General features: G+C 37.2%; 1 protein-coding gene across 1 annotated transcript; it reads right to left on the reverse strand.

Annotated features, from left to right (window-relative positions):
• Nucleotides 1–2: 2 nt before the first annotated feature.
• LOC131434271 (serine/threonine-protein kinase Nek8) lies at nucleotides 3–7,283 on the reverse strand. The gene is made up of 8 exons (XM_058600935.1): nucleotides 6,591–7,283; nucleotides 6,254–6,537; nucleotides 5,934–6,202; nucleotides 1,267–1,384; nucleotides 577–1,204; nucleotides 375–503; nucleotides 195–298; nucleotides 3–134 (listed from the first exon to the last, which is right to left on the reverse strand). The coding sequence occupies exons 1-8, from the start codon at nucleotides 7,281–7,283 to the stop codon at nucleotides 20–22; spliced, it is 2,340 nt and encodes a 779-aa protein (XP_058456918.1). The 3' UTR covers nucleotides 3–19.
• Between the last annotated feature and the right edge of the window lie 4,464 nt (nucleotides 7,284–11,747).

The following is an 11,747-nucleotide window of genomic DNA, read 5'->3' on the forward strand; positions in this document are numbered from 1 at the left end:
TTTCTGCGGTGATTGTCACTTAAACTAAAGGACAAGTTGTGTCGACGGCTATTAAAACACTGTGGAGAAGCGGTTGTATATCAACCAGCTTAACATACCGTCCTTTCTCTTGCTGTGTATTTGAGGAATACAACCTGGGGAAGATACAATATTTCAAAATCTGTTTTATCGCAGAATATAATTTTCAGATATACGCCAATATATCGATTGGATCCAAAATCGATTCGTATTTGTAAACAGACGTCAAAAAATTTGTGAAGGCCGCTGTGCTGTTACCAATCGATGTGTTCTCCGGTAACTGAAAAATGATCACAGAAAAGTGATACAATTGCTTACAGAAGTTATTACGAATGCCTTGAGAATCGATGATTCACCTGATTACTTGATGCTGGATTAGACGACACGTTGATGTCTGTATCAGGGGTTCCCAGTCGCGTACCCCAAAAAACTACGCAGTTGTCATCTGTACTGGTAACAGCGTATGTGGGAAAGCTTCTGATTTTCTAAACAATATTCATACATACGAAGTTTAAGAAACTATTTCCTTAAATTCTACCAATGATTCAATTAACTTACCGTGATAAAACGCGCTGATATATTTTTCACTACTGTAGGCTCTACATGTTCGTTGATGTGGCCTAAACCTCGTTGGCCATTGAAATTATTCCCAGATGATATGACGTAACCACCATCGACTAGAAATGCGGACCACGATTGTGTGATGCTTACATCTACAATTCTGCATCTGGTAAATATCAGCTTCTGAAAACTGAATAGTTGTGTCACTTTCGGACCAAATCCAAGTTTGTTGAAACTGTTGCTGCCACAGCAATAGCATGAACCACTTTGGGTTAAAATAACAGTACAATCTGGTCCACAGTGTATATCTTTTATATCTTGATTCATTTGTGAAATAATCACCCGTGTAGGTTCGGTACAGCTCATAATTTGCTTTCCAAGGCCCAATGCGCCTTCGGCACTGCAGCCCCAAGTAAACAAAGCTCCCTCGTTGGATAGTGCCACAACATGGTTCTCTCCACAAGCGATCTGGACAATCGTGACGTTGTTCAGCTTTTGAATTATCTTCGGTAATAGCAGCGAACTCCGATTGCCATGTCCTAAACAACCATCGCTGTTATCGCCACAGCTTAGCACTACTCCTAAATTGGTATAAAATAAAGTGAAGCTGCGTCCTGTAGCAACTCTGAAATTGTATGAACACATAATGAATTTCCTTTAGCAAATGACAATCATGACCATACAAACCCAACGATGTAGTACTTTCGTATTGCATCGACTCTGGTTGGATAATGACGCCAAGTTTCCAGAGCGTTATGGCCCAGTTGTCCTTTGTTTCCTTCACCCCAGGTATAGACGGATCCATCTGAAAAATGTATGCAGAAGGAAATTGGATAATTCTCGGAGAAACAGAAAAAAATGTTCGATCTAAGCAGATCCTTTTGTCCTTCAGTATAGAGTTTGTTTTCGAACACAAGGGCTGTCTCAGGAGATCTGAGTCAGTGTATTTTTAAAACCCCATATGAAGATCGTATTCTAAATCCACGAATAATATTGGCTTCCGAAATCATTGAATATATATAGCTCAAATTCTAGTATATATTAAGATTCTACTTACAATTCTAGAAAAAAACAGCCAACTCCGCCATCGCTAAATAAATCTTCGCAAAAACTCAGTTTATGTATAAAAATTAACTAAATGAACTGATATTTCTTTTTTGAATTTCCGCTCAACGAAAACTGCTATTATCTGTTTTCCTGAAATAGTAAATTTAGAATCAATAAAAAGTGCTGGAACTCGGAATCCAGGTAATTTAGTGAGGTAATCTCTAGCCAATTAAGGGTGGAAAAATCTTACAAAAGATCACTGATTCTTATTTTACGAATCTTTTCACAAACATAATGGTTGTTTTAATATACCCATTAAAAAAATCCCTGTGATTTTACATCTTATCAGATGCACATAAATGGAGCGTCGCAGTTCACGCAAATTCACGTGGAATAACATTTATGATTGTGTCTAAAACTCCATGATATGAAATTTGTAAAAAAAACTGATAGCAACGCCGCGACTTGAACCGAGAGTCATTGGATCGCATGAACGTCTGTTAATCGACTGAGCCACAGAAGCATACATCTGCTTGGTTGGTAAAAGGTGCATTTAAATTCATACAGTCGCACCTGCTAGTATAATGCAAGTTACACTCGAAACCAGTAAAATTCAAGGTAATCTAACATTAAGACAATACAAATGAAATTATCCGTCATTTGACGAATTAGGTCTTTATGAATTCCATCGTATGAGGAATTAAGTCTGCTGTATTAATAAGATTTTTTTGGTGTGCAGTTCTGCTTCTGCATGCCCATATTCTAGTTGAAAATCAGCCTATTTTGTTCGAATCTTCGGTATGTCGGTTTGAAACAACTATTTTTTTTGGTTTATTGAACAACTAATCGTTTTGTTGTTTTAAACAATCAGGATTTTTCTGCGTGTACGACAACGTGTTAAAATACGTCACTCAATAAGTCGTAGTCTACCACACAGATGGCGTTATCATTGTCGAATCCACATCAATTTTATGATGCACCTACTTTCAAAAGGCTGTGAAATTTCATGAAATTTCGGTTAGACCGAAAAAAGTGACAGCCATTTACGTAATGCTACTTTTGTCATTTTCAAAACAATGGATTAGAAACAATTTCGTGTGTAAATTGATCATTCTTGATGAAAAAAAAAGTATAACCTCAGCAATGGCTTCAACAAATGCTATCTGGACTCTGCTCCATCGAAAAGAACCATTTGTTGATGGGTTGCTGAATTTAAACGTGGTCGTACAGATACTGATGATTGTGAACGTTCTGGTCGTCCGATAAACATAATAAAGTCAACAAATTTGTTACATCTAATCTCAAATTGAAATTGCTCGAGAAAACTGGGACCTTGAAGATACCAGAATGCAGTGTGCTTTCAATTATGCAAGAACAAATGACCCTGAGAAAGCTCTTTCCGAAGTGGGTGCCGCGTTTACTCACACTCGGTCAAAGACAACAACGTGTTGATAAATAAGAGCAGTGATTGGCTGTTTACAATCAATTTTTTCCATAAATATGTGACAGTGGATGAAACACGGATCCATCACTTCATTCCGGAATCAAAACGATCATCTTCCAAATGTAGTCTAGATCTGGTCTTCAGTGACTACTGGCTATTCGCTTAACTGAAAAAAATGCTCACCGGTAAGAAATTCAAGCTTGCGGAGCAATACACATTGATTTATCTGAAAGTTATGATTCCATATTCAAAAATATCAATTCTTTAATTAAAAAACAATCGGCGGATTATTCATTACCCTAGACTGGTAGGGCTGAAACTCCCATTGGTCCGTGCTTTTCACTGGCTGATTGACTGACTGATGTGTGTGTGGGAGACGATCCCAGGTCTAATTTGAACATACGATTCCTCAGATTGCATGTCGAAATTTGAACATACGACATTTGTCTTACTTCCTGCTCCATCGACCCTATGAAATTTAGAGACAAACCGCAGAAAAAAATAGTGACAAACACACAGAAAAATTCCGGTTGTTTAAAACAACTTTTTCTAGCTTAACAGGAATCAGAACTAATTGGCTCAAGTGGTACGTTCCCCTAGTTATTTGGAGAGTTGTGCCTTGCCGTGGCTATTCATTATTTTTCTGATGTAAAAGGAACATGGAAGGGAATTGTGAGTTGGGTGAGGAGGGAAAACAGCACCAAACATAGAGAAACAAATTGTTCTGCATCACCGAAAGGATGCTGAACGATCTGCAGGTGCCAAAATGCACAGATAATAAAACCTCCAACCCCCGAGAGGATTTAGAGATTTTACAAAAGCAATACCGTTCTGCATTCCCGAAAGAATGCAGAACGATTCGCAATATGTATGAGCAGAAGTAAACTCGGCATTCCATAAGGGATACGAAACAATCTGCTAAAACCGATTAAGGTCAATACAGCAAGGATTCATTCACTCCGGGAAGAACGATGAATCCCTCTGACTATAGCTCCTTACCACATTGGGTGAGAAACGATAGAATATCTTTTAATTTTAGCTTCGCATACACAGACTCAATCATGTATGTAGAACCAATACAATAATACTCAGCACGTTGAATAGTAGCCATGTGATAATTGAGTTTGCAATGTCCTGTCAGAGTTCTGACCAGAATACTGCAATGATGTTTGGAAAAATGCAGTAGACACTTTGACATTTTCAGATTCAAATCTGGTTAAAATGCTTTTGTCTGAGTGCAAGTTTGCAAGCTGCGCCAGTTGCTGGCATGTTTGGATGCTGCTCAAGAACGAATCTTGTGCTTTATCCAACTAGTTGAAAGTGGTAAGGCTGGTTCAGGACCTACGAAATCATTCGTTGCACCAGCTCTAGCCAACTCATCAGCCCATTCATTTCCAGTAATACCACAATGGCCGGGTACCCATAGGAAGTAAACAGAATTTGAAATGCTGAGGTCTTCAATTTGAGTTTAACATGTGGTCAATAGACACTGTACTGTACAGTACAGTGTCTATTAATTTAATGAGACTGCTCTAGCCTCATTTCACGACAGTAGACATCAGCACCAGCACGACCATCCAGCAGAGAACCGTCCGTATAACAAACTATGTGGTCATCAAGTTGTCGTTCCAAATAACCAGACAACCATTCCTCACGAAGGGGATATCTCATACTGAATGTTTTGAAATGAAAACTGCATGTGAGGTTTAGATCACTAGGAGCAAGTAAATATTCATCCCAAGTGACTATTTGAGACCACAAGCGAGTGTGGTTAATAGCATAGTCTATAGGGTTACTGTTCCAAAGCCCTGTAGTCTTAGGACGGTATGCACAAGATAATGCTTCTTGTTTTAAGACCACATGTAGTGGTTTAATGCACAGTAGCATCTCTAGAGCAGCAGTAAGAGTTGTCGTGAGATGATTTAGCTGTGAATGAACTGTCGCAACTTCTCCTTTCTGCCACCGTACAAGACATTCATATGCTAAAATTGTTCTAATAATAGTTGTGTAGATCCAATGAATGTATCTGGGTTTGAGTACCCATGGGTTTCCAAAAGTTCGCCTACATATTGTTCTTGATTGGGGTTTCTTGTCAATTAGGCTTTCTCTTCATGTGTTTTCATATGCTGAGTAGTTTAATTTGCAAAACAATTTCCCCGGTTAGGAGCTAGCTACGGGTTCGAATCCCGTCTCTGCGGTAACATTCGCATTCGCATGTAATTTTTCCAATCTGTTTTCCCCCGTTAGATACTGATAAAATTTAGAATATGGTTGCACCAAACAAATTTTTATTGTTTCAACTGATTGAATCAAATCAGAATTGTATCTGTTACTTTTCAAAAAGATTCATTCGAATTACTCAAAATTTATTTATTTTCACAATATTTTTTCAGCGTGTATGTCATATTAGGAGCAATCAGCTTATCAGTAAAGTTCTTGTAGAATAATATTGAACAGCATTCAGAGGCTGTATTTTAGCGTAAGTATCCTTGATTTTTCAAATATTGATTGATAGGGCAATTCGTCTTATATGGAAAGAAAAATTGAGATTTAATAGAAATTAGAATTCGATTTACTGATGCAGAGTACCGACCGTTGGAATAAGGAAACACTTTGGCTGGGTATTTTCACTTAAAAATGATTTATATCACAGTTTTCGGTAGGACAAACTAAATATATGACTTATCGAAGAAATGTCGAGAATCATTAGGTTAGTAGAAATGTTGTTCTTATTAATTAGAGTATTATTGAAATTAGAACTAAAAGTAAGAAGTATTTAGCAATGAACTTGTGTTGAAAACAGGAGCTCTGATGTTTCAGTTGCGAACTGTAACACCTGTGAAGGACATTACATGCTTCTTACCGTACATCACCACAGCAAAGTGCGTTCCACTAGTTGCAATCTGTTTTATCCTTGCCGTCGGAGGCAGTTGCAAAGGACTCAAGCTTGTCGAGGACCCAAATGATTTCAGTTGGTACAGAACAGATCGTTCCGCTAGTGGGAAATTGTTCATAGTGGCAGTTGAAGCCTCCAAACAGTTCCGGGTCGCTGTTCCAAGAGTTACCGTTGTTTCCGATTGTTTATCATCAGCCGAGAATCCATCTTTTTGATTGTTAGAGATATATTTAAATCTGTAATAATTATATTAGATATTTAACTTAGATCCATTTTATCTAACTCACCCGTTATGTTTGCCTAAATTTCGATAGGTCAGTGGGATCCAGTATTGCAGAATTTCAGATGCAGATGGCCTGTCCTGTGGATCAACCTGTAACATAAGACTCAACAGGTGTTTGAGGGCATCGGAATAGCCGTCTGGCAATGGGACGTATTTCCCCGTTATGATCTTGGAAACGAGCTCCGACAAATTAGAAGCTGAAAATGCCTTCTTGAAGCAGCACATTTCTCCCAAAATGCATCCCAAAGCCCACACATCACTTTTTTCGTCATATTGTTTTCCTTCGCACTGAAAATGTACGGCTTTAAATTTCCACAAACGAACTGAACGCGTTTTCTTACCATTTCCGGACTAAAATAGTATGGCGTTCCTAAAACAGTTTGTGCTTGACTTCTAGTACTCATAATTTTCGAAATTCCAAAATCCCCGATCTTGACGATACCCCTTTTATTCAGAAATACATTGGCTGTTTTTAAATCGCGATGTAAAATATTTTGCGAATGCATATAGCTGATGGCACTCGTGATTTGCTCCAGCATGTTTAGTATGAACCGTTCCGGCAGTCGCTCTCCGTGGCTCTTTTCGATGAGCACTTGCGATAGTGTCCCTCCATCGGCGTACTCCATCTCGATGAACAAGAAATCACCGCGAGTGAAACTTCCAAAGTACGCAATGATATTGGGATGGTGCAGCTTGGAGAACACTTCAACTTCGTTCATCGCTAGATCCCGTTCGGATTTGGTCAAATCGGATAAATTAATCTGTTTCATCACCACTAGCTGTCGGTCCAGTAGCCTTTCGTAGAGGATAGCCAGTCCGAACGAACCCTGCCCTACGGTCCGGATGCGGTGATAACCGATAAGTTCAATTTCATTTTCACTTTCATTGCCACTATCTTTCGGATTGTCGGTATTTTGTGGCAACGGACGTGCGGTCGATGCTTTTTGGCTGGATAGCGATAGGTCCTTCAGGTGGGACAAGGTGTACAGTTCGATGGACGGTGAACGGCTACGGATATCCTGTGGAGATTGCATTTCATTTATGACTTATACCAACGGTGAAATGCACTTCTATATCACTTTCGGAATGCGGAAATGTTTAGGATTTTTCATTTCCATAGTTTTCAGATCGCAAATTGCGCATGTGCCAGTATTTTGCGGGAATTATTGGAATTTGAAATTTTTGTTTTGAACTGATTTCGTAGTATAATTGCATGGATAATCCTACGAATACGAATATAATAATGGAATACGAGTGACACCTAGTTGAAAAACGATTTGTTTTTCGAGAAAAAGCCACCCTGGGCTCTCGAGGCCGTTCGATCAACTTAACTGCTTGGGCGCGAATCGTTCTTCCTTTTCTCTATCAACTTCTCTGTCGCTCGTACTTCGGGACTTATTTTATATCATTTCTAGGAGTAATTTTCTACCATGGATTTTTTAAAAATTGTTTGAAGGAAGCTGACTTGTCGGTTGTCGTTATTCACGGTGATTGCATAGCTCTTCTACATACGAAAGGCAACAATGGAAGGTAATTTATTTACAGTAATTTACCATTACTTAAATATTCCAATCATTCTGATAGGCGACAATGTTTGCTAATCTATTTATATTTAACCAAGCAATATCCAAGTAAGAATGTTGTACATGTTTACGAGATACCAACGACACGACTGGATTATCTTCTTATTGGTTATCTTATCCAACAAAGCTATCGTTATCGTGCACTTGATTCATTTAATTAATCATTCAATACATTTTTGCCATCGAATACCAATTCAATTATGAGTAATTCCTACTACACAATCGAATAAAAGGCAGTGTTTGGCTCGAACTCTCTCTTTTATCTCGTAAAATTGAAAAAAAAATACTAGCTGTAAGATTTAGAGAAAAGTATTAACTTAACTAACTATTCTTATAATTGACTTTAAAAAATGTAATCCAATATCTTTTTGTGTTTAACGTTACAGTAATATTTTTTCCATTGGTTTTAAATCGACCACGTGGTTCGCTCAATTCCCTTTGCGCATCGTATTTCTCTTGTACTCTCTCGTATACACTCAAAAAATCCACACGTTAACCTTATGTGAAAAAACACGTAGATTCAAAAAATGGCTTTGTCATCGGAGTTTACGTGATCTTCTTAACAACCAGCGGATCATGATTGAATATGAAATGAACCATATGTCAGAATTATTGCTGTTGTCACATATATTTTATGTGTCACGCACTTCCTTGAATTCATTTTGTCGTGTTCATTTTGTGCTCGCAATATGGCGTCAGTTGAGAAACCTAGAACAAACAACATAGGCCAAATCCCTTTTGACCCTTCTACGGTATTTATCACAGTGATTTTAGGGCAAATAATTGCTTATTGATTTTATCGACAGTTATGAAGTCTAGCTAATTTTTATAATACTTTCAGATCTAATATTAGTACCAAGCAGAAGTATAATATAAGCGAATGTACCATTTAGTGAGTTTACTAAATGGCTCTGCGAACGCAATTCTCAACAACTTATTCGCATAACCAATTGGCATTACGCGAATTCTGTGCTCCAAAAATACGAAACTGAAACACAATTCAATTTTCTACAGCGGAGTTCAAAAGGCAAGATCTCTAGATTGTGTTCCAGCACATCAATCATATCTTGAACTACTAGTTCCAGCTGAATGCATTCCTTAAAGAGAACAATGTTTGCTTCAGTTTAGCTGCTCCGGAGAAAGGGTTTAGGACAATGCATTCTGTATTTTTGATATTTTTCGCAAGTGCGAACAAAATTTATCGCAATGTTATGTCCAACAGACTATGTAATCTATTAGTTTTTAATACCAATATATATTATTAAGATTCAAAACAGAACTTTATAGTAACAATTACATGAAAATAATGTGACTATTAAGTAAAATTCTGGTAAAAAGTAAGTTCAGATGAAATAAATTTTACAGCACAATTTAAATGAACTTTGTATAAATTTCACAAAAGTATTCTATGGAATCTACGAAAAAAGTGACGTAGATATTACGTGATACAAATGTGGACTAAGAGTTCATGAGTTCATTCTGTGCTATCTATACTTCACATAAGTATTACAAGAAAAGTCTATGGATAAAAATCACATACGTTTTCACGTAGCATTGAAGTGAGGATTTTTCTGAGTGTATGAGCAAACTGTACCGGGTTGCCAGCATACATTTTATTATTTTGATGAGAAGTTTTATCACATTAATCTACACGGAACCGCAAATCAACCTAATTTTAAGTACATTCCACCCAATTTGGGGGTTTCGTTCAATAACCTAATTTTAGGTAAAGTGGCTCTAGGTAGTTTTCGTAAGACACGTGCAAAAAAATACTCAAAGATGAGTTATATTTACTCTATAGTTGAGTCATATTGACTCAATTTCAAGTTAATACGGTTTACTTAATTTTAGCTTATTGAACGAAACTCTCGCTGTTGGGTGGTTTTGCTCTTTGTATTTTGACAACAATTGAAGGAGCGAATGAAAGGAAGTACTCAAAATTAAGTAAAAAGAAGTCAAATAATAGGTAGTTTTTATTTTCCGTGTATCGTATGGGTTGGACCAGCCCGGTAGCAAGGATAGGGCGCTCCAGCAAGTGCTATCGTAGCCAACATCTTGGGCATTTGGTGGGCAATCAGAGCGCTCTGAGTATGGTAAACAAACATTCTAGCATTTCAAATCGAGTAAAATCTTAATTGCCTTATTGTAGTGTGATATTCTGATCGATAATTTGCGGGGAAGTGCGGTAAACGGTACTGAATAAACAAGTAGTTTGTAATATCCAATTTTTTGTTAGCCAGACTTCTTCATTGTTTTGGTTTTTGCAGAATGATGCTGGCCACAGTTTCATGACGTCATAGCAGGGGGCTGGGTTGGACATTACATGGATTTCTATGAACAATGAAAAAATATTCAACTTTCACAAAGATTGAATGTCTGTGTGTTTGGCAGCCTTGTCGAGCCAATTTTTTTTCTCTCTCCTTTTTCAGAATGCTATCAGGAAACCAAAACGAAAAGAAATGGCGGATGCATTGAAACTGACTTTGTTTCACAAGACTTTATTTTTATCGTGATAACATATATGTTTTTATGTACTAATCGCATCTAAACTAAATTATTTAGACTTTGTCACGGTAGATTTATGATACAAGCCTTCAAAGCCGAGATATTCGATGAACAAGTAGACGTATGCATTTCCGAGCGTTCCAATTTTCAGCAGTTCTTCAGTCAGAAAAAAATAAAACACGACCGCTAAACTAAATGAATCATTCTGAAAAATTCACAGAATATTCTCAACTAAATTTCGAAGACATTGTCAGGTGGGTTTTTCTTTATTCTGCACCGTTTCCAAGAAAATTTAATTTGAAACGGAAAAATAGCAAAAAACCTACCACTTTACGGTACTGTCCTCAGCCCTTAATAGAGATGGGCAATTCGCTCCTGAGCTGTTCCAGTGAATCGAATCATTGAAGTGAGCTGACAGCTCACAGCTCTTTTCAAAAGAACCGCAGCTCATCAGCTCACCCATTTGCTACCCAGTTCACTGCATTATGCCGAAGGGAACACGCTACGAGCTGATCGGATCTTCGGCTCTTTAAGAGATTCAATTTAGTCGACATCAATTAAAGATAAAGTAATTCGCATTGCATTCATTGCAAATCAATGATTCAATTTCGATCATGCATATGAAAGAAAACCGGTGTATAAGAAAAACGGTGCACAAAATTAACCTTAAGTTCAAACTAAAAGAGCTGATGAGCTGATACATCGAATCGATTCACTTTGGTGAGCTGATCGGTTCGGAGCTGTTCACCAAAATGAGCTGTTTTGCACGCCTCTAGCCCTTAAGCTAAGAAAACCGCGATTCTATAAGAAATAAATTATGAAAGCTAATTTTCTACGACCTAACAATGTCAAGAGAATGACAAGTATTGTTAACAAGTAAGGTGAAATGTAGCCCTATGAAGCTAATGGGACCAAATCTCAAAGTTTGTCGCAAAAATAGTGATAAACATTAAGGGGAGCTAACAATGAGAGGCGCAATATTATCCGATTTTCCCCTATCTAAAACATATAGCATTTATGAATCTCATAGGCAAAATATATGAAAGATTCAATAAAACAAAATTGAAATATCCTGGAATTGGCTTAGTTTTGGCTGTTGAAATTAGGCTTTTTGTAACATAAATTTATTAAAACATTTCACTATCCTAGTGCATTTTACGATTATTGCTTATTTACTCATTATTTTTTAATTGAAATGGCAAAATATTGCTTCAATGTGGTGTAACTGCTTGTTTTGCTATTATTCCGCAATTTAGAGATGATATAACTTATGTAGGTAGAAGACCAACGTATTTAATAAATTGTTATAGAGTTTTGATAACTTCCAGTGAAGTTTAGAAATGTCTAGTGAGTTTAGTGAAAATTCAAGAAAAACTCGAGCTTTGTGTTATTTTGTATTATAAAATGTAC

The sequence above is a fragment of the Malaya genurostris genome, chromosome 3 (assembly GCF_030247185.1).
Source record: "Malaya genurostris strain Urasoe2022 chromosome 3, Malgen_1.1, whole genome shotgun sequence".
NCBI lineage: Eukaryota > Metazoa > Arthropoda > Insecta > Diptera > Culicidae > Malaya > Malaya genurostris.

What these genes read in the sequence shown, in the direction of transcription:
- LOC131434271 (XM_058600935.1), bottom strand. Translation starts at nt 7,283, where the DNA reads ATGCAATCTCCACAGGATATCCGTAGCCGTTCACCGTCCATCGAACTG. An exon ending in ACTATTTTAGTCCGGAAATG is followed by an intron (nt 6,538 to 6,590) that starts GTAAGAAAACGC and finishes GTACATTTTCAG; the next exon opens with TGCGAAGGAAAACAATATGA. An exon ending in ATCCAGCATCAAGTAATCAG is followed by an intron (nt 299 to 374) that starts GTGAATCATCGA and finishes ATCATTTTTCAG; the next exon opens with TTACCGGAGAACACATCGAT.